This window comes from Lissotriton vulgaris, chromosome 5, assembly GCF_964263255.1.
Source record: "Lissotriton vulgaris chromosome 5, aLisVul1.2, whole genome shotgun sequence".
NCBI classification, from domain to species: domain Eukaryota; kingdom Metazoa; phylum Chordata; class Amphibia; order Caudata; family Salamandridae; genus Lissotriton; species Lissotriton vulgaris.
In genome coordinates this window covers 1835984433-1836008215 of record NC_141693.1, presented here as the reverse complement: position 1 = coordinate 1836008215, position 23783 = coordinate 1835984433, and the positions used below count along the sequence as shown (strand labels likewise).

The window sequence follows — 23783 nt, the reverse complement described above, 5'->3', positions numbered from 1 at the left end:
GGTTACCCAGACAGTAGTAGATGATGAAGATAAAATGTCTACATGTGTGACAATCTGGGGCCTGATACTGCAAATCTAGAACAGAGCTAAGCAAAAGCAAATACCCAGTGTACATTCTCTGAAGTAGAACAAAGTAATGCACACCTGATTACTAGTCCATGCACAACAGTAGACTGAGATGTCCGAGAAGGCACTGAACCAAAAAGCATAATTGGGTGTTCCAGTCGAAGGTAAGTGGATCTGGATATCAACACTGCTTTAAGGGATAACAACAAGACACTTTTCTAAAGATTTCACAAATACAAATCCTGATCAGAGCAGTAGGTGTGAGAAGTTGGCCTGATATGCAGTGCTCACTATTCTAGTGATCACTATGTATCATACCAAACGACCCTTATTGATGATTGGTGTAAGTCAACCTTATAGACCAGCTATCCTAGTAGCATGGACAAGAGCAGTCTTTAGGCTAAACTCTAGAGGGCGTGTTAAGTCAGCTGTTATACCATCACATATACCCCTTGAACACCAAGTGAAAGGACACCACACAAGTTGTTATGAAAATAAAAGGATATTTATTATAACACAACAGCCCTGGACTCTTTATGAGGACAGGGCGCTAAGCACAATACAAAGCTCTTAAAGAAATACTGAAAGTCGCACAATTTACACAAATGCCTGAGGGGCACGAAAAACCATATACTATGGAAGTGGAATGCGAAATTACTAGCAGGTAAGTATTACTCTCATAGACCTTAGAAACGCTGGACCTACAATGCTGAACCCTTAGATTAGAAGCAGGAGGCCTAGGGACGTCGTATGCAGAGTGGAAACTCTCACGCGTAATGCGGGACAAAGTCTATGGTTACTAGTAATTGCAAAGTTAGTGTTCTCGGGCGAACCCGACTAGGTAGGTCAAAAACGAATGTGGATCTAGACACTTAGAGAGTTGGACTACGCTGGAGCACCATGGTACTCGGTTTACCTAGCCCAGGGGCTGCGGCTGCATAGGGTTCAAGTGTCGTCGGGAATCCTCGTTGACGAACCAGGAGCCTGAAGTGGAAGTTGCTGGCAGGCGACCAGTGAAGATGTTCCGGGCTGATCCAAGGACTGGATCAGCTGAAGAAGAGTACCTGTAAGCAGAGGGGACCAAGTTCTGAATCACTAGCCAGTGATTAGGTGGGCACCAGGATGGCACCGGACGAGGTCACTCAGCCAGGTGAAGAGGTGACACTGGATTCTGCTGCTGCACAAACCAGGGGCGCTGATGTCGACCAGGCTGGAGGTCTGCGAGCTGTCCCACGTCGGATGTCTACTGCTGGCGATGCTGGATCCGGTGACACAAAATGGCGTCTTGAGTGGACCAGGAGGGTCCGAGGAGGGTCCCCTTCAGGAGGAGACTAGGGCCAGTCTAGGGGAGCTAGACCAGCGGTGAAAACAACGTAGGTCGTCGTCTGGAGGGTCACTAGCCAACGGGCAAGTGACCGGACAACGGAGCAGCAACCCAGGAGCAAAAGGGCCCCACGCAGATCTGGTGGATGTTGGGGGGCTGGTCTTTGGAGTTCGTGCTGCTTGGGGTTGGGGCTTCTCTTACCCCAGTGCACCCACTCGAGGGTCCCTCGGTGGTCGTGCTGGTTCAGTGTCGCGCTGGTTCTGATGATCGCCGGGTCCTCTGGTCTCGTCGCACCTACAGTTCTCAGCTGTGCTGTAGAGGCAGTTTGAGGTCAGAGAGGGCAGGGAGTCCGGGTCTCGTCGAGCTGGGCAGTCTGGTTCCGGAGGAAGGACGTTTCAGCAAACCGCAAGATACTTAGGTGGTGCCTGCTGCTGCAGGGTGACTACTCCTTAGTCACAAGGGAGAAATCTTAGGAAGAAGTCTTGAGTTCCTTTCGTAGAAAGTAGTTTCAGGATTCAAAGATGATCTGATTTGGAAGGGTCCCCGCTCCTACCTTTATTCTAAAGAAAGGTCCTGCCCATGGGTGGGACCAGGAAGGGGGGTGGTTACACCCCTCTCCCCTGTCCGGACTTTCCCCAGCTCAGGGGCTGGTTTGCCCCTGGAACTGGTTCAAACCGGCAGATGCATAGTGAGCACCGGGGTGCCACTTGCAGTCACCTTCCTCCTGAGCCCTGCCTACCTGGGATACACAAAACCCTGCCTGGGATGGTGCTAGCACCGCCCCTGACAGGAAACCCTTTGTCCAAGCTCTCCTCGCTGGAAGGATTCCCAGCAGCAGGAGGTCAGACTTGTGTCTGTGGTGGCAGCATCCATTTTGTGATGCTGAGGCTCGAGTTTACTTTAACCGGGGTTCACAGTTACATACATGTCGTGTCCCTCTAGAAGGGTGGAATGCTAACCCCGTTGCCAGAATTGGCGAGGGGTTAGTATTCCAATTCGTATGACACCTTACTCGCCATGTTTTGATAAAGCGATACCAAAGTTGGCAAATAACCGCGAGGATTATAATGCACTTAACAGTATATGGTACGCGTTATCATGGAACAGCTATTAGGACTTGGTTCCGCAAGCTGCAACGGGCTCAGCTCATGCCAGAGCACCATCTCACATAATTCCAAGCACTCTGTCTTCAGGATTGATAAGGCCTGCCATAGGAGTGACTGATAGGAATATATGTGTCCATTTTAGGTTTAGATATAGGGATACTATATCTAAAGCAAAGGGTGATTACACCACCTTGCCCCAGCTGTCGTGCAGCCAGTTGTGTCAGATTTGGATTGCCAGCCAGGGCTGGCATAATACATGCTTCAGCCCCTGGTAGGCCCTGGGTACACCTATGCCCTGGGTACCTAAGGTACACTTTACAGGGACTGATAAGGTGACTCAGTATCCAATTAGATATGTACCTAAGGTACATGGAATCCATTTTACAGAGAGAGCAGTAGGCCTGGGGCCCTGAACAGCAGGGTCCCAGGTAAACTAAGTCGGAAAACCAGCAAAACACCAGGCAAAAAGTTGGGGGCAACCATAGTCAGGTACCCACCCTCCTACAGTAGGTATGTGCAAATCTGTATCACAAATCGAGCTGCAAATGTTAGGAAATAATGTCAGGAGCACTCTCAGTTTAGGTGTCTGACAAGAGGACCGGGGGAATGGAGTGGACTCTCATCACATGGTGTTACAGCTCTTCCTCAACATGAGGGTGATAAACATATGGATTTATGCTATATGGATTCCTGGACCACTAAAGCTTCATTTTCAGAACGGGTCGAGTGTGGTGTTCTGTCTTCCCATTCACACTCATTTCACTAAATGCAATATTTTACAAGGGAGAGGGACTGAAGGGCGATAAAACACTTAACCTACTGCAATGTCTGTCTGCCCATTACCAAACTGAATTCTGATGATGGGGCTGGTTTGGATGTTAGTGCCCTTATTCCCCAAATCCGTCTTGCTTTAGTTTGGGGAGAACCTAGTGTGGGTTAACACTATTTTCCTTGCCCAACCTTTCTAGCAATGCTGAATGTCGGAAGGCCGCACTTCATATTCACCGGTATGGAGTACCAGAATCATCCCTGCCCCCCAAGTACTGGAACTCCTTCCTGGGCAAAGGAGAGTACCAGTATTCGTTGAGGCAGTCAGGAAGGCTTCGCAGTGTTTAAGTTTGCAGGTGGGGGATACAGCTGGCCCAACAATGACAGCCATGTAAGCAAGCACACAAAGCTAAAATGTTGGGCATCCTCCTTGCTCACTCCTGCTTCTGTGATACCTCTTTTACAGAGAAATGTATGTACTGGCTTTCCCTTATGTGTGCATGTTTTCCCCTCAATACCTACTCCTGGTAAAATGCATGTCCTAACACAATGGTGGTGATAACTCTTGGCAAACTGTGGGGATCCATGGCATGATGCCTACCTTACTAAAATTATGGTCTTCACATAATGCAAATCTTTGGCACATTCTGGACATCCATTGTATAGCGGCCACTCCTCAAATGCAGGCTCTGTCATAGTGGGGATAATTATTGATAAACTGCGGGAATGCTGATGGCTTTGGCACAATGTAGATCATTCTTGGCAAACTGATAGCTTCCGTGGCAGGATGCCCACCCGGTAAAGTGGTGGTATTTTGGAAATCCATGGCATAATGACCACCCATACTAAAGTCCTCTATCTTGCCCTCTCTGGTTCGAGGCTGTTCCTGGCATAGAGGTAGTATTACTAATATTTCTCCTTGGCTAGGATAATGAACATAAAGAATTATTTAAAAAAATGTTTTCCATTAAGTCTGAAGTATGAACAGTACATTTTAGCAACTGAAGCCTGGCAGATATTGTATCACTACGCAGAATCTTAAACAATATCTACTTAATTTGGCAGAATATCAGCTCTTTTGGGGGTTTATGAAAGGCATTATATGCACAATATTAAAATCGGACATTTCTGTATTTTATTACTCACAAACTCAGCTTTACATTGCTTTTTTTAAAAATATATTTTTATTAAGATTTTGTGTTATAGCACAACAAAAATCTGATTTTTATACATTGTAAACATTTTTCGCACATTTAGCATGACAACATACACTGTTTGATTCCTTAAACCGTTAGCTGCTGCTGTCGGCCAACGGTTGTCGCGTGCACTACCTTGGTAGTGCTGTGCACGTCCGTTGGCCGACGCTACCCCACCAGCTTTTCGAAAGTTCAGCACTGGAGCTGAACGTTCGACGCAGCCAATGGGTTAAAGAAAAACCTGCACAAATAAAAAGGGCAGCATATAGAAATTCAAAAAATGAGTTAAGAACAACAAAAAGAAAGCGATAAAACAGCTATAGTACCCGCCTATTGTGTATTTTCAAGGCTCTTTCCATCGTTGAATGGGTTCCCAAATTCGCCTCCCAAGTAATCTACCCTTTTTGCTTTTCTTGCATAGATTTCCTTCTCCAGATTGAAGACAGCAAGCAGCCTGGCTAGCCACTGATGTAGTGGAGGGGGCGCCTTGTCTAGCCATGCCTTTGCAATACACATTCGTTGGACAGACATAGCCATAAATAAGAATTGAACGTGGTACCCTTGGTCAGACTCTGCATTGATCCAGAGTATGATCCAAACTGGTGATAGGGTGATTGTTTTCCCCAGAGATCTATCTAGAAACGATTCAATAGCTCTGTGAAGTGTGTGCATCTGCGGGCAAGTAGCAAATATATGGATTATGTCTGCGTCTGAAGAGTCACAACGAGGGCAAGTAATACCTGTGGTGCCTTCCCACTGAGCTATCTTTGCAGGTGTGTAGTACAGGGAATATATTGTCTTATAGTGCTGGGCCTGCAGCCCAGCTGAGCATAGAATTGTCCGTCCCAGATCCAACGAATCCTGAAAGTGACTGCTCGATCCCTAATTTCTCTGCCCATTTTGTACCAAATTTCCCTAAGTCGTCCGACTTGGTTGCGGCAAGTTCTGAATAAAAACTACAGATGGGGCAATCTCCCCCCCCCTTTCAATGACATCCAGGATTTTATTATTTACAACTGGACACTTATGTGAATAAGACCATTAGCACATGGATGATGCTGCTAAGAATGCTGCGCAAAATCCTCCCCATGTTGCCTGCTCCGGCCAGACCTGAGGTAGTGCGTAGTATCATACTAAGTAGACTTGACTACTGTAACGCACTGCTTCTAGGTGGCCCCAGCTCTCTGATTAAACAACTGCAGTGGATCCAGAATATGGCAGCCAAGTTGGCCCTGTCACGCGTGCGCTCTGCTTCGTCATGCTTGGCACTCAAAGACCTTCATTGGCTGCCTATAAATCAGCAGATTTGCTTTAAGGTCTCCTGCATTGTTTTCAGAGCACTGCATGGACTGGGGCCTATTGCACTACAGAATTTATTTAAATGGTACTCGGCAGCTAAACCCTTACGTTCTTGCTCTGCTTTTTTGGTGGCAGTTCCTCGAATTCTACTGACACAGATGGGTGGTTGTTCCTTCAGTTTTACTGCTGCTAAGTTATGGAAAGCTCTCCCATTTTCTTTAAGGAAGTTGAATGAATTGTCTCTTTTTAAAAAGGGTCTGAAGTCCCACCTTTTTCCCAGGGCTGTGTGATCCTCCTCTGTATGTGCCGTGATTTGGAGTCAAGCGCCACAATACCCTCTGGTTGATAGCACGCTCTATATAAGTATGCTATACATACATACATACATTATTACTAAACCCTGATGGCCCGCCCTGTTTATTGGAGATAAAGCTCCGTACCTGCAAGTATTTAAAAAAGCTCCTCCTATCGATGCCATATACAGCCTGTAGTTCATTGAACTGAAGTACCCCGCCAGGGCCCATCATGTCACCCAATTTTAGGATTCCCGGTCTCTCCCAATCGGCCATCACTGAGTCCGCAAATATCTCCCCTGGAAGGGATGCGTTCCTAAACATATGGGTATATCTAGTAAATCTTCCAAGGCCACATTTTTGCGAGAAGGCTGCCCATATTTTATAAGCCGCCTGCAACGTCTTGAACCTCGTTCTTTTATAACTGAAATCTGTGCAATTGAGAAAACAGTTCCCAGCTTCTGCCACCAGCACTGTCGCATATACGTTGGTGGGACTAGATCTAACTTTAGGATCCCTCTCCGCTCCGCCTAGCAGCCCCTGCATATACTGAAGTGCCGCCACCCAATAATACATTCTAAAATCCGGGACCCCCCATCCCCCTCTGTCCCTGGAAAGAGTCATGTACCGAAGTGCCCTCCTCGTTTTGCCGTCTGCCCATATGAATCTGTTCAATATTGATTCTAATGTCAGAAACCATTTAGCCTAAAAAAAGTGGAATCGCCCTAAACAAGTACAGAAATTTAGGCAAGATAATCATCTTTATCACGTTTGTACAGGCCACCAACGAGAGCTGAAGGCATTGTATCCTATTGAGGTCTCGTTTCACTTTAGTAATCAATGGCTCGATATTCCGGTCTACTGAGTTATCCAGATCTGCTGCGATGCTAATCCCTATGTAAATGGCAGAACTAACCACCCGATTATCCTCGCAGACCGCACTCGAGTTTAATTATCTGAGTTTTAGCCCTGTTAAGCATATACCCTCAAACCTGCCCAAATACCTGGGCTTCTGCCTCCACCTCTTCGAGAGCGGTAACTGGGGCTGAAGTAACAATCGCCACGTCGTCTGCGTAGGCGAACGTTTTGAATTCCTGCCCCTGCATTATTAGAAGGAAAATCCTGTTGTTATATTCCAATCTACGTAGCAGTGGGTCCATGTATAAAGCGAAAAGGAGTAGTGAGCATGGGCACCCTTGTCGAGTCCCTTGCTTGATCTTAAGAGGGGCAGTGTATCCTTTGTTAATTCTCAATCGGGCTGTAGGATCTCTATAGAGAGCCTGTATAGTTTTTATATACCCCTCCCCTATACCACTCCACCTCATAACCATCCAGAGGTAGTCCCAGTAGACCCTATCAAATACCTTTTCTGCATTGAGTAACAAAACGGCCATAGGGTCCCCTGAGACCTCCACTGCATCGAAGAGGATAAAAACTTGCTTTATATGTTGTGTAGTGCCCTTCCTCGGTATAAAGCCATGCTGCGTGGGACTAACCATGTCCTCAATCACCCTACATAATCTCATAGCAAGGGTTTTAGAAAAGATCTTCGCATCAGCGTTCATAAGAGTTATGGGCCTATAAGATCCTGGTACTGAAGGTGGCTTGGCCTTTTTCAGTATTACTACTTTATCAGCCCCCGCCCAGGAGCAGGGTATGGAATATCCTTGTTGCACCTTTAACATTGTGTCCTGCATGTCCCTGCTCAAAACCTCTTGAAAAATGTTATAAATCTTGGCCGGAATCTGATCCGGGCCTGCAGCCTTACCTGAGGAGAGGTTATTTATTGCCGTAGGCACCTCGTCAAGGGTTATAGGGAGATCAAGAGCCACCTTCTCCTCCTCAGGAAGAACCGGGGCTAAGATATCCTTTAGATACTCCTGGATGGCCACTAAGTCGCTTATCTCGTAAAAGAGTCTAAAGACCTCCTGTATTGCCCCGGAGTCTGTTACTACATCTCCTCTACCATCTAAAATATCCTTTATTTCCCCTGCCAACATTTTCTGCCTCGTGCGTATTGCTAGAATATGCCCAACCCTTTCACTTAACTCATGACACCTTTCTTTCTTAAGCAAGAAACTGGCTGCTGCTTTACTCGCAATGCTCTCGATTGCCTCAGCTTTACCGACTATCATTTTAAGAAGGATTTGCTCCAAGGGCGCCTTTTGCTGAATTGCTACATTCAGCTCGTCCTCTGCCTCTGCCAAGGTTTTCATAAGTTTTTCCACTCTTCCCCTTTCCTGTTTTTGCTTATACAGTGTGTTGCTCAAGGTCTCCCCTCGTACCCCTGCTTTGAATGCGTCCCATGCAATACCAGAGGGGGTACTTCCTCTGTTAATCTCCCAAAACAATGATCCACTCATTCATATGTTTAATATATTCCTCATCCTTTAGCAACGCCCTTTCGAACGTCCAGTTGTTTTCCCAATTAGCAACCCTCCCGAGCTAAAGAGGGATTATTAAAGGGTTGTGATCAGAGATTATCCGTGGATGTTTTTCGATCTGCGCTCTTGCGGTTAAAGAGTTAGACACTAAAAAGTAATCCAGTCTCACGGAGATCATGAATGGTGCTGAATAAAATGTACTGCCGGTGCCTACAGGGTTCAACCAAGCCCATAGATCAGTTAGTGAATTATGGTGTGCTAGGTCAACTATTGCGCTGCATGTCTTTTTTTTTTACAGCCAGTATATACCTGTCCCACCTCTGTTCCCAAACCAAGTCAACCCATTGATATTGAAATCCCCGCAACAGATGATAGGTTCTGGCCATAGGGCTAGTTCTGAATCCAGGAACTCAAAAATATCTGGGTCATCTTCCGTTGACCCATATATTGATGCTATAGTGAATGTTTCAACTTTAATTGTACATTCGAGGAGGACCAATCTGCCCCATTGATCTTCACTCTCTTAACTATTGTGTCCCTTCCTTTAGCTAATACAGCCACTGCCCTAGTCTTTGAGCCTTGCTTAATGTGTGCAAGCAACGAGAAACCCAGCTGCTCCAGCAGATATCCCTTCGTCCCATCTATATGTGTATCCTGTAAACAAACAAGATCTAATCGCATTGCCCTAAGTGTAGCAACCCACTGCCTCTTTGTACAATCATTGAGCCCACAAACGTTAATCGACTCAATCCGCACGCTCATTAGAATACATCATATAGCTGCTCGACCTTTACTGCCAATATATTAAAAAGACTTGCAAAATGTGCTAAACTGTGCTGTATGTGCTCCCCCTTGTGCCCCCTCCTCCACCCTCCCTCCCCTCCCACTAAACCTCCCTCCAGAGAGATTGCCCCCCCCTTACAGGCAAATAGGTCAGTCATGACCTATGAGTGACTGCTTAGATTGCAGCCATCGCGTCCTCCTCCCTCCCCAATGCCGAATCAAGACCTCATTGTGAGCACCCATAAAAAAATCTCAGAATGCTATTTACATACTTTTTATCCCAAATTGCCTACCAAGAAGGAAAGAGAAAAAAAAAGGAAAAGTGGAACAACAGGGAAAAAGCCGGCTTAATCAAGACAAAAAAGCACTTGTGTGGACAAAGGCCCCTACAAATGTGCCCTATGCCTGGTCTTGAGTATTTCCATCCACCATTCTGCCCCTTTAATTCCTCCATATATTCTTGTGCTTTAACCTCTGAAAAAAACATTTTAACCTGACCCCTTGTAATCACCTTGAACCTGGCAGGATATAGTAGGTATGCCTCTGACCCTAGGGCCTGAAAGGGAGTTATTAACTGCCTTAGCCTCCATCTTCTATCAACAGTGGCGTGACAGAAGTCGGGTCTGGCAAAGAATGTGATATCTTTAAATGAGCGCTTAAGAGTTAGGCTTCGCTTTGTCAATAATTTCTTGACTAAGCAGGTAATTGCCCACGTAGAACAAAATTGCCCTGGGCCTGTCCTGCTGAACCCCCCCCCATGACCTTTCCTCAGTGTCAGGGGAAAGCGATGCGCTCTCTGTACTTCATTCTCCCAATGCCAGGATGGTGACTCGGGTAAGGCGCCCTTCAGTAGGTTGACAACAAATAACCTGACATCCTGCCCTTCCAGCCCCTCAGCCACCTCCAGCAGTCTTTTGTTTCGCCGCTGCCTGTTCTCAAAATCCTCCAGCTTCCACTGAACATTCTCTGCCATCTTTTCTTGTGCTTGTTTAAAGGTCTGCCATCTACGGACATCATCCTCTAGCCTTCCTGTCCTTTCTTCCACATGTGCCACTCTGTCTGCCACCTCTTCATATAGTCTGTTAATTTTCCTCAATGAGCTTTGAATCTTTTTTGTTGCCTGCCTAGCCCCACGGCTTCACCCTGCATTTGTTTTAATGTATTAAAAAGTAGCTCCATTGAGGGGGGCTGAGACTGGGAGGGCCGCGGGGGGGGGGCGAGGTTAGGGGGAATTAGATGCCTGCTCCCCTCCTTGACTAAGTGGATTAGTACCATCCTGATACAATTGCGAAGTAGCTGAATAGTCCCAAACCAGTTTCTTAGCGGTGTCCGAGGGGCTCCCAGGTGAGTTAGCTCTTGCTTTAGGTCTCCGCTTCTTCTTTCTAGCGGAAGAACTGCTCCCAGAGTCTGTGTCTTCGACAGAGCTCCCTTCACTGGATACCACAGACTCAGAATCCTCATTTATTGAAAAAAAGCAGTCCCCCTCAGGTGAGCCCGCTCCCCTCTCGCCCCTTGCTGTTGTAGTGCATTTACATCATCCTGACATGCCAAAAGGGGATCGCTTCCCCACGTACTCACAGTTTGGTTTGGTGTACCCAGTTCAGCTCCCACCAAGGTTTGAACAATCACTTCAGCGTTACTGCCAGCTAGCGGTAAGGCAGGATCTCCATTGCTAGCGAGGCACTCATTCTGTCTGCCTATGTCTTTTCCCAGAGCAGTGTAGTCTATGCCTGCCTTCCCGCTCCTCTGATCACCGCCGGCCGGCGCTTGCACCGTTGTCTCCCGGCGTTGCTTAGCAACGGGGCTTCCAGCGTCCTCGAGGACTGCACCGCTTTCGCCTCTCCCTTTCCCCGCATCTGCGTCTGTGATCTCCGGCACCTTAGCAGCGAAGGCTTCAGCTACAGTAGGCTGGCGCATGGATGCGTCTTTAGGCTTAAAACTTTCTTTTCGGGGTCTCTGAAGCGAGGCATTCCGGACATTGTCAGCAGTCAAGGCATCACTCGTGCACCCCTGCTGATCACCAGGCTTCCTTGTAGATGTTGTCGGAGCCCTCCGAACCGTCCCTGAAGAGCGCTGCACAGTACTCGGGGCTGGCGTGTCTTTGCTTGCCTCTCTGAGAACTTCCTTAGAGCTCCCCGGCTCCTTATGCTCCTTCACCTGCTTTGCGGCGCGTGGAGCCATTCTGTGCTCCACTCTTGTTCGGGATAGTAGCGTGGCAATTCTTATAAGTCCATATTTTAATAATGTGATTAGGGAAGATGTCGGGTGTGCTATCCACTGCACAGTCCCGCAATCTTTTTGCTTTACAGCCGCAAGGTAATCCAGGCCAGCAGGGATCCACAGCATCCTTATCAATTTGCTATCCTAGGTCTGAGAGGGAGGAGGAGAAATTGCGACTGAGCGCTGCAGCCTGTCAGCGGCCATCTTGCCTCTTCCTCAATAGCGCACCAGTTTCCAGTGGAAAACAGTTCAGCTTTATATTCCTTATGAAGCAAAATAAATGGAGACAATTTTGAACAATGAAAACTCAGTGGGGGCTAAACTGGAGAGAGGATTCAATGAATAGGTTTGTGTATGTGACACACTTCTCTGAACACTCCAAGTCATAACCGAAAAGTATCTACATGATGGTCTGACTGCCATTGTAAATTGGGTTCCTAAAGAAGTAGGTAGATAGCAGATTCGCTCCAACCCTTTTGGTTCCCCCAAGTCCACTGCAACGATAACTTAATGGAGTATGGCTGGTAAAGGTCAAACTGAAGGACTTATGAGGATGGGATAAGGCCACTATTAGTAAGCCCTATCCCACGCCGATGGTTACCTGGTGCAGAGAAGCTCATCACAACAACATAAACATCTTAACCACCCCCCACCAATGGTTACCTGAAGGAGGGAGGGCTGATGAGTCAATATTGGTAAAACCCAAGATTATCAGAGAACAGAAGCTTATGGTGGCCCCTTTTATAAATGCCTAACCCGAAGAAGTGTCATGGGTGAGGTTTCCACATGTGTTACCGGAAGGCCATTACTGGACTCTCCAAGCCTACCTAAAGAAGCGAGGCTGATGCTGGATGTTGTTCTCCTCCATGACTTTACGCCGGTCCCTCTGCAGCTGTTCAATCCTTCTCTTCTGAGCCTCCGCAGCCTGCACATTCCCTTCCTCCAGGTACCTGAACAGAAATCAATGTCAAGAGTCCACATCAATGATGCTTTATATATATTACTCAATGCTGTGCACAAGCTTATTTTATCTAACCAAGTACACAAAGGATATTTGCTGTCTATTTAGTACACAGGATCTAGTACATGATCCAGAAATACCAAGTTGTTAAAAGCGAATCGTTGAAACAAAATTCTAAAGGATGGCTGTCGAAAGGAGTTCCACCCCGTCTTGGTACATCTTCTGGATAGTCCTAGGTTTAAATCCCAGTTCTCTTGAGAATCATATGAGCCCTCTGGAGGTGCTCTGTGTTTTACCTAGGTTGGTGTTGATGCAGAGATATTTTTGCCTGCTCCCCTGTGGGAGACTGTCTACCAGCTCTTGACTGGAAAAGGTCCAGTCATTATCCACAACTGTGATCAATTGCCTCCATATTATTTGCAACATGTATGAAATGCAGCTGTTGTGTGTTTGGAATCTGAGGGTTTTCAACCAAAATAAGAGATGGTGCCCAATGGGCCCCCATGTGTGTGCTGCACAAAATGGTACTCTTATCTGTGCTCAGTTGGTTATGTCCATTTAGGGTATACAATCCTGCACATGCAGTCTTCCATGTCCTGCTCCCAGGGACCTGTTTACCTGCTGGGTGGAAAAGTTCATCAATCTATTTCCTTTTGTTTTAAAGAAGAGTAGGTTTCCCCAGCCTAGACGAAACTTGGCCATTGCCAGTTTCCTGCGTAATAGTGATCTCTCCAGAGAGTGGTTAATGCACATCACAAGTATGTGAGTCACAAGTTTGTGAGTCACAAGTATGTGAGTCACAGCTGGTCTCAACATGGACACTAGGGAGGAGGCCAAAGAGGATGATTCAAAGGGTCATAATGCTGACGCCATGTTAAAGCTAAAGGGACACAATAAGCTAAAAGAGGCCTTTTCTTACATATTAATTCACAACAGGTTCACAATTGGAGAGATTGTAACCATTTAAGGTACCACTCCACTATATGATTCTCACAAAAGGTAACCTAATGGTACAAAGCTAACATCGGAATCAGTGTGTACAGAATAACTCAATTCAATAATCAGAACTGGGGCATTTGCCTTTTAAAGACGAGAACCCTCATTCACCACTCGGGTGACATGCTTCATCATTGGGTCCCCTCTTGCACACAGTGCCCGCTAGGTGCACTGTGTGGGCTACAACTCTCCCTCAGGAGAGGAGCGTGAGGTGTTTTTCACTCCAATGTCTTGAGTGAGTGATCTTTCCAGTAGCTACTCTATCTGACCGCTATTTGTGAATATTCCCATGGTGTAAGATTGAATCTGGAAACATCAAAGTAGTACACCTGAGCACCAAAAGGGGGTGATGTGTGGCTCTGCGTCAACGTCTTTCCCCTTAAGTGACAAGCAGAGCCATATGTAAGTGCCCGGGAGTGACAAGCGGAGCTGCATATAAGCACCACCCATAGGCACTGGCATCAGTAGCTTTCTTGGGCTGTCCATGCCCTCACACACTAAGCCTATCAAACAGTGTTAAGATGTCTAAATTGGGACACTTTTAGACAAAAAAAAGTCCCGTTCACAGAAAGGGGGAGGCAGCAGGTGGTGAGGAATCTGTGATTAAATAGAGTATCCACCGAAAAAGCAATACCACAGGGAAGTAACTTGCTCTTCTAATGGATAATTGTAGCAGCAGCAAATTCCCCACTAAGCCAGTGCACAGGTGATCTTTTTGCACTGCCTTGCCCTTTTTTGCCCCAGAGAACCCTACAAACAGCTGTTCGATCACCCAACGTTTTTGGAGAGGATCTATATAAAAGCTTAGTGTTGTCTTAGGTACCAATGAGGTAGTCTTTCTTTCTCCCTAGGGGGATGAGGTGGGGCAAAGAATGCTAGAATGGCGATAGCCTGCCTGACATGAAATGGAGTGACCACTTTTGACAGGTTGGCAGAAAATGCATGCAGCTCACTTGCATGCCTAGCCGATGTTCTGGCAAAGAGAAATTATTATCTTACTTATTATCTTATTTATTAAAGAGAAAGATAGTTTTCAACATCAGAAGTCTTAATAGACAACTGTGCAGTGGCTCCAAAGGAGTGCACATCAAAAAGTGAGAATTCAATTCAAGCCCCACTCTGGCATCAAAGAGTTTTGGCAGAAACAAGTGAAGCAACCCTTTAAAAAAAACTCTTACCACAACAAGTGATTTGGGGCATGGCCAAGATGGCGGCTGCATCGGACGCTCTTTAACCACATGGCTGCTGCTGGGATTTTTGCCCTGTGCTGCCAATTGCCATTTTGCTGTTTCCATGACGAGCTCAGCTCGTCATCAGCACACGACACCCGTGGGTGATGACGAGCTGAGCTCGTCATCAGCAGCGAAAGGGTTAAGTGAGCTCTGTGCTGGGCCCACACCATATTCTGGTTAATCGGCAGCACCCGAACTGTGAAGGTGCATTGGGTGAAATATCCCCTACTGGGACCACTGTAGTCCGGTGGAGCAGAGATCAAGCAGGGAGACCACACTATGGAGTCGGCGCCAAGGCCGGTGTGTGGGGCCTGCGGTGGCTCCTGGATACGGGGGCCCTAGGGACAAAACCGCATTGCACCCAGGGAAAGTGAATAACCTCCTGAGGTGGTGGATAATCAGCCCAGTGCCCGGGATAATGCTGCCAGCAAAGGAGCGTTCTATGACGCTCCCGATCGGAGCCAGTGACTGGGAAGAACAGCACGGATGCCCGAGGGAGAAGTGCAGCCGGGGGTGCACGCCGGTGACTGCTGCCACTGGGAGTGACTACAGAGCGTGAATGGCCCGCGGGAGACCCGAGCGTGAGGAATCCCCAGGCAGACACCACCACTGCCTCAATAGGCGATGCGAGGCCCGTTGGCGCATCCAGGCTGTGTGGGGCCCCCACTGAGGTATCCGCACAGGGACTGCTGCCTCTCCAGGAGCTAGGAGCATTGCTCGAGGGAAACGCAGGCAGATCCTATGAGGAGAAATGCAATAAGGTGAAAGAGCCCCCCCACACACGTGTGGCTTGACCACTGTGCCCCTATACGACCTTAAGGGGTGTGCCTGCTGTGCGGGCCACTGTAAGTGATAGAAGTCCTTACCTTTTTGCCATCATTCCTCCAAGGCGACATGGAGCCTGGCGGCGCCCCGGACTTGAAGAATAGCGTGCAGAACTGCCACAGCTCAACTTCGGCCATCTGCCTGAAGCGCGGGACCCAAGTGGAGCCTGACCCCCCTCCCACTGGGAGAGGTATATATTCCTCCCCCACCCACCGGCGACGGTCGCCACACCCAGGGCTGTGGCGGAGTTACAGGGCGATCCAGAGGCTGAAAGGTACTCCGGGGTACCCTCTTCAGGAGCACAAAGGGTGCTGAGGCCTAATATCCCCAGGAAGTCTGTGCGGTGGACCTTGGGGTGCGACGGCGCCCCGCTATCCTACGGGCGGTTAGAAACCTGTACAACCGGGGGTCGCTTCAACGCTCCGCCCCTCGTAGGGGGGAGGGCGTGAGCAAGAGGGTGGACCAATGGTTCACCGGAAGTGGGAGTGGCTATATCTCACCACAACCGCTAAGCAACGATTGGCTAAGGCCACGATGCAAGTTGGCCCTTCAGGTGGTAGACCGCGAGGGGCAGCTTGCCTTTGGATTGCCTGTAAGATAACCCACCATGTTGACATATGTATATGCTAATAAACCTGCAGCGACTTTATCCCAACAAAAAGTTGTCTTGTCTGCTTATTCACGATATATGCATGTTGCTGCAGGAGGGCTGGTGAGTGGGCCGATATTGACACTATGCACACCCAGACCATCACCACACTTGGGGCGTACTGAGACATTAGTTAGCACACCTCTCACTGACCCAATTGCAGCTCCACCTCCCCGAGACATCATGATGAGGGAGCCGAAAGTGACCCACAAACTGCAGACTGACTTATCGCATGATTCCCATATATGCTTTTACGTATAGTGCCCATATGATGCCGGTGTAAAGGGGGTTGACTGGAGGGGCACTGGAGGGGAGGGGGGGGTGGAGGGTGGGGGGCAGGGTGACTGGATTCAACATGCGTTATCACTCTGTACAACACCTAAAGGGAAACACAGTTATCAAGGATTTGGGTGGATTTCACATATAGGCGAGTCTTTGTAAGAATTGCAACCACACTACCAACTTGGTGACGAGTAAAGGTTTGGACAGTTCTGCGCAGTTGTAGGATCGCTCTAATGATATTCTGTGGTTATAAAATAATTGTTACGTTTTGTACAAAAGTTCTTGGGCAGCATTATGTTCCATTATGGCCACCCTCGGAAGACAGCGCAATCAACGTGTGCAGACACGAGACTTGGTACCCTCCATCAACGCATACACACATACCTACGCTATGCTGGCACAGCGAATCCTCAAATGGAAAGTAAGAGGTTTACGCACCCCCTCAAGTAGATATCCAGTTTATTCATACCTAAAACCCCACAACATGCAGATAGCTTTACTCCAGGAAACCCACTTAACGCGTCCCGAAATAATCAGGATACAACGTTAATGGAGAGGACATATCATTGCCACTGATTATTCGGCGTTTGCTTGAGGGTGTTGAGACGGATGAAGAGGGTAGATAGTCTTTATTAGGGGCAAACTGGATGGTAGATGTATCCTCTTTGGCAATATATACGCCCTAAACATGGAGCGGCCCTTCCGGAATAAGATATCATGGTGTTATCTAAATGGTGCCACCTACCTTGGGTGATAGGAGGCGATTATAACCATGTTTTAGATATAACCATTAAGGGGCACATCAGCGGCAGCAGGGGCTTCACATTTGAGTTCCTGGTGGCCGTATGGGGATTGGTAGATACCTGGCGACATCGCAATCCTTCTACACAGGTTTACTCATTTTTCTCTACACCACACACACTGCATGTACGAATAGACAGGATTTTATGCTCACCGAATCTGCTACCATACATGAACATGCCGGATTTAACCCAGATCTTTTGGCTGGGGGAGAACGTTTGCATTGTCAGCATTCCGTCCATCATTTGTTTGCTATAACACTTTTCGCCCTAAGTGAGATGGGTATGCCCAGACGTGGGTCTCATGCTCACTGTGCCACTGGATTCAAGCTAGCCTGGCTGAAGAAGGTTGACATACCCTGAAACTGGTCCCAGGATGCTTGTTTCCTGTCCATGGAGGACCTGGCCTGTCAGTTCGGTCTGGACTGTTCCCATGGGGCACAGGGTCAAGACTGATTTGCATATGGCTGGGTACAAATTTGGGTGGCGTAGTGGGCAAAAGAACAATGGATTTAACCCAGATCTTTTGACTGGGGGAGAATGTTTCTATGGTCAGCATTCCGTCCATCATTTGTTTGCTGTAACACACAACACCGACCTGGCGGCTACAGCGTGCTATGCTGGAAGACCCACCGTTCTGAGCCTCTCTTCACGCCGCAGCCAAGCAGTACTGCACACTAAACACGGGCACAGCAACGTTGGCCCTGCTAGAGTGGGATGCTTTTAAAGCAACAATGTAAGGTAACATAATAGTGCTTGGTGGTGGCATGCGAAAACAAATAGAAAAAGACCTTCGGGATTTGAAACAAACGCTGCTATCTCTGTAGACGCGAGCAGCTTCCGACCCAGTTTGCTTCCATGAGCTGGAAAATGCGCATGATCAGTACGCCTCGACCATGGAGAGGCTGAGGTGTTTAAATTATGCAGCGCACTCTGCGAGGACTCACGCCTTATCGGATGAGTCTGGATCCATGCTTGCATGGCTGGTCAGGCAAGATGTCCCATCACCGCACTTCGCTCCACTATACTCAACATGAGATACAAAATGACTTGGTCCTACACTTTACAACACTTTATCAATCAAACACAGAGGCCACTGAGCAACATATCCTGGACTTCTTGGAGGATGTTCCTTTTTTCCGCAGCTCACTCCGGATTAGTGTGCGGAATTGGATGCAACCATCAAAGTGGAAGAAATTCATGGCACTATTAAATCATTAGCATTGGGGAAGGTGCCGGGACAGATAGCTTTCCCCCAGAGTTCTATAAAACATATGACGATCTAGTGGCCCCTTTGTTACTGACAGTATATAAAGAAGTCCTACAGTCAACCCAACGCCCTAGCTCTATGTGCGAGGCCATCTTGATTACAATCCCGAAACTGGATAGAGACCCCACCAGATTAGGTTGATACCACCCCTTGGCGTTACTAAACATAGATTACAAAATTTTAGCCAGCCTGCTAGCCAGCGGACTCGTGGAAATAATACCCCAATTGGTGCACGAAGATCCGAACAGGTTTCTACCAAAACGTTCCATGTCCCTAAACCTGCGACGGCTACTCAGAATCATGCAATAAGCAACACCAACCTATCCCAGATCTGGCTGTAAGGTACTGGATTGGGAAAAGGCGATGAAATGGCCATACATGTTTAATGTACTAACTCTTACTTTATTTCACTAATACTACTGCTGTACACCAACCCGAAGGTACGAATTAAAACGGATTGTATGGCGTCGAAGCTTGTCTCAGTCCTCAGGATTACTCAACAGGGATGCCCTTTTCTCCTCTTCTTTTTTACCTAGCGATTGAGCCCCTGGCCCTTGCTCTGTGGACATCTTCAGCCACATGGGACATACAGTTGGGAGAAGTCTCTAATGCAATATTTCTCTCTGCTGATGACCTCCTGATATATCTATGGAATATAGGGGCGGTACCGGATATTATACAATCAATACTCTGACGCTTTGCTCAACTGTTGGGACTGCGGGTTAACCGTAAAAAGTCCTGTCTATTTCCCTTTCTGACACACCTGACCCCGCGCTAGTCATTAATGGATCGCCGGTCGTCTGGCAGCCAACCATGTTTAGATATCAGGGCATCAGGGTCTACCACAGCAAGCAAGATCTCCTGGAAGGTAATCTCACCAGGGCACTTACTTCAATGGAGTCACAGATGGTCTTTTGGAAGATGCTGGTTCTATCAATAGCAGGCAGGGTCTCATTAATTAAAATGATCGCACTTCCCCGCCTACTCTACTATTTCGCAAATCTGCCCTAGTATCTACCGCCCTCCTTCTTCAAGCCTATTGAACAACTGATTCGAAATCTGATATGGAATACCACTCGCTGCAGAGTTGCACTGACAAAAATGCACCTACCGTCGGGCCAGGGGGACTGGGGCCAAGAGGACTCGCAAGGAAAGTAAAACCATATGCCCCAGAGATCCCGCTGCTCAGTATGCCCACAGGTCTGTGTACCAAAAATCAAGCAGATATGGAACCCTGGTGCACCGCAGGTATATACAGGCTGGGAGATTTGTATCTAGATGGCACGTTCCTATCATTCAATGATCTGATGCGGAGGAGGGCCTGCCCCCAGGGCAATTTCTAACACATGCGTCATGGTCCAGGGCACTACAATGCTGGTTCGATCAATAGCAGGCAGGGTCTCATTAATTAAAATGATCGCACTTCCCCGCCTACTCTACTATTTCGCAAATCTGCCCTTGTATCTACCGCCCTCCTTCTTCAAGCCTATTGAACAACTGATTCGAAATCTGATATGGAATACCTCTCGCTGCAGAGTTGCACTGACAAAAATGCACCTACCGTCGGGCCAAGGGGACTCGCAAGGAAAGTAAAACCATATGCCCCAGAGATTCCGCTGCTCAGGATGCCCACAGGTCCGCGTACCACCAATCAAGCAGAGTTGGAACCCTGGTGCACCGCGGGTATATACAGGCTGGGAGATTTGTATCTAGATGGCACGTTCCTATCATTCAATGATCTGATGCCCCCGGAACAATTTCTAACACATGCGTCATGGTCCAGGGCACTACAAAACAGCTGGGGTGAAATTACTCAAGAACTGCAGACACACATGGTACTCCAATATATCCATGTCATGGGGAACTGCAGTTACTTTACCCGATGGTTTTCAGAAGCACTACGACTCCATACAGCTATCGATCTGATCCCGTTAGACACAAAGTTGGAAGTAGACCTGGGTCGCCCCTGAACAAACAAAGGATGGTCCACAATATTAGCAACTCCTGTATATATTCCAAGTAATGCCAGGTTCAAATTAATTCAGTATTATATAGTGCATAGAGCACACCTCACTCTGGAAAACATATGTGAACGCAGACATAACACACATGCTATGCTATAGTCATGTCACAAATTGCTTCAATACTGGGAGGGAGTGACTAGGCTACTATTAGAACGGGCTGAGTGACAAATCACAAACTCTTGGAAAATATGCATATTGGGATTATTTCCCAGAAACAAAACACACACAGCCACGAACCGATTAATGGATTTGGGCCTGATAACAGCTAAAAGGCTCATAACAAAACGCTGGAAATCCGGAGACCCTCTGACATTGCTTGCATGGTCTAGTTCAGTTCTTAACTGGGCCAGAGCTGAAGGGGTATCACTTACAAGAAAATACACACTGGGTTTGCATAAATTCCCACTCTCGGCTAGCTGGAATGCAATCACCACTGCACTCCAAACAACTTTACAGAATGTACCAGATGTTCCAGCTATGTGAGTCAAGTATGGTGCGGTACACTAATCCTAACAATAGGTATCAATTTCTCATAGACAGGAATTGAGGAGAGGGGGGGGGGGAATAGTCCTGCTTATACGAAAGAGGAGAAAACACTGTGCTGACATGTACAAATTAGATAAGAAATGCTGCAAATAAAGGTAATAAGTAACAGAGGGATGGGGATATCGGCATGCCTAGTGTTTAGCTTTTTTAAGTAGAGAACTATATTTATCCTGTTCTTGTTGAAAATGTGCAATATATATGGACAACAATGCCGCATGTCATCACAAGGGCTATGTATTTTTTAGGTCTCGCCTAGCATTGCAGCGCATGCACTGCTCGCTCGGCGAGACATATTGTGAGAGAAGAGATTTGAGAGGGGGGCTTGAAGCCACACCCCTCTTTTCCATTGGCTGGCGTCACCGTTTATGCTAAACGGTGGCATGCCATTGGAAATGTTTTTTTTGTTGCCGCCCTTTCCCCTTTTCGTCCGGCCCATCTGGACTGGGTCGACTGCTTCACGGATTTTGTGAAGCAATTTCTTATCTAAAGCATGCGTGTTATGTTAACAAGCCATGAAGCAAAGGATCCAGTCTGGATGGGCCATCCGAAAAGGAGGAAGGTCTGCAGGCAGGCTCAAGCACGGTTGATCACTGAAACACTTCCTAAAGCACAAGTTACTTACATTCGGTAACAATATATCTGTAAGAAACAGTAGTTCTTATTAGATTCCTTACCTCAGAATATACCCAGGCGTCAGTCTGGATCCGGAAATTTTTGCGTAGCAGTACCCCTGCGCGTCGGTAGGCGTCGTCTGCGGCTCCGCGTCCGGCGTCGGCGGCGCCGGGATGACGTCGCTGGAGTACTTAGACGACACCCTCGCGCACTGATGTCAGTTCTTATACACAGCTTTTCCACGGCAGAAACACAGAGCCATGATAAAAACCAACACCGGTGCCATGAAACTAGGGCCTTGAGAAGTGATGACCTTAACCCTAGATATCGTTTCGCAGAACGGGGAGGATGGGTGGGGCGTTAAGGAATCTCATACTAACTACTGTTTCTTGCAGATATATCGATACCGAAGGTAAGTAACTTGTGCATCTGAAAGAAACCGGTTAGTATTACATTCCTTACCTTAGAATAGATACCCCTGCAATACCAACCCCGGTGGTGGGTCTGCGAACCAATAATCACACCAGAAAGTCCTGGAGAACAGAACGTCCGAAAAAGCCATTTCTCCGGACTTGGCTGTCCAGGCAGTAGTGTCTAGCAAACGTGTGCAGCGAGGCCCACGTAGCTGCCTGACAGATGTCCTGCAAGGGGACTCCCCGACCCAGGGCAGTAGTAGCCGCCGTGGCCCAAGTGGAATGGGCGCACAGCCCCACAGGAGGCTCTTTTTTAGCCTGAGAATAACAAGCCTTGATGCACAAGACGACCCATCGAGAAATTGTTCGTTTTTGCACCACCCAATTTTCTTAGCGCCCACCTAACCAACAAAGAGTTGGTCATCCACCCGGAACTGGCGTGTGCGATCCAGATAGTATGAGAGCACACGTTTTGGGTCCAGACGGTGGAGCCTCTCTTCCTCTTTCGAGGGATGCGGAGGCGGAAAGAAGGTGGGCAAGGTGATGGACGGGCTGCCCGATGTGGAAGGCTGTGACTACCTTGGGCAGAAAAGAGGGTCGCGTCCGCAACACAACTTTGTCTGGATGGACAGAAAGGAAAGGGGGTTGTGAAGAAAGGGCGTGGAGCTCACTCACTCCCCTGGCAGAGGTGATGGTAACCTGGAATGCAGTCTTGAGAGTAAGAAGACGAAGAGGACAGTTATGAAGTGGCTCGAAGGGAGCGCACATCAGATAAGTCAGAACCAGGTTCAAGTCCCACTGCAGCATCACGAAAGAAACAGGGGGGGGAACATATGAGTGATGCCCTTCAATAACCTATTTACAACCGGGGACTTGAACAAAGAGGGCTGATCAGGAAGCCTCAAGAAGGCGGAAATGGAAGAGAGGTAGCCCTTAATAGTGCCAAGAGCAGAGCCCTGCTGGGCAAGAGAAAGAAGAAAGAGGAGAACCTCAGAGAGGGGGGCAGAGAGTGGATCCACAGCCTTTGCTGTGCACCATGCCACAAATTTGTTCCACCTGCAGGCGTATACCGATTTTGTGGAGGGACGCCTGGCTGCCAGCATTACATCGCAGACTTCAGGAGGCAAGTCAAATGGCCTCAACAGTCACCGCTCAATCTCCACGCATGGAGGTGGAGACTGGACAGGTTCGGGTGGAGGACCGTCCCCTACTGCTGCGACAGAAGGTGCTTGTGAAGAGGCAGACGAATCGGGGGATCGACTGACGTGCTGAGTAGCTCGGGATACCAGTATCTTCGTGCCCAGTCCGGAGCCACAAGGATGACTTGGTACCGGTCGCGTCTGATCTTCTTCAGCACTCTGGGCAGAAGTGGTATAGGCGGAAAGGCGTACAACAGACCGCAGCTCCACTCGCAACGAAAAGCGTCTCCAAGCGAGTGCCGCCTTGGAAATTCCAACGTGCAGAACTGATGACATTGCGCGTTCTCTTCTGTGGCGAATAGGTCTAACCAAGGCTCTCCCCACTGCTGAAAGAGGCCTTGCGCCACGTCCGAGTTCAGACGCCATTTGTGATCCATCATGCACCAACGGTTGAGTTTGTCCATCCTGGCGTTCAGGGAACCTGCCAGGTGTTGAACCACCAGGGTCACGTCCTGATGTTCCAGCCATTTCCAGAGGCGCAGAGCCTCCTGGCATAGGGTCCACGACCCCACCCCGCCCTGTTTGTTGGAGTACC

General features: G+C 48.0%; 1 protein-coding gene across 3 annotated transcripts in view; it reads right to left on the bottom strand.

Moving 5' to 3' along the window:
* The window catches only part of OSBPL7 (oxysterol binding protein like 7), a 283616-nt gene that overhangs the window by 15411 nt on the left and 244422 nt on the right, over nt 1-23783 (bottom strand). For all 3 annotated transcript variants that reach the window (XM_086924301.1, XM_086924303.1, XM_086924302.1), the window contains one exon: nt 12267-12389. In XM_086924301.1, the coding sequence (XP_086780427.1) occupies nt 12267-12389 (123 nt within the window). The remainder of the gene's footprint in view (nt 1-12266; nt 12390-23783) is intronic.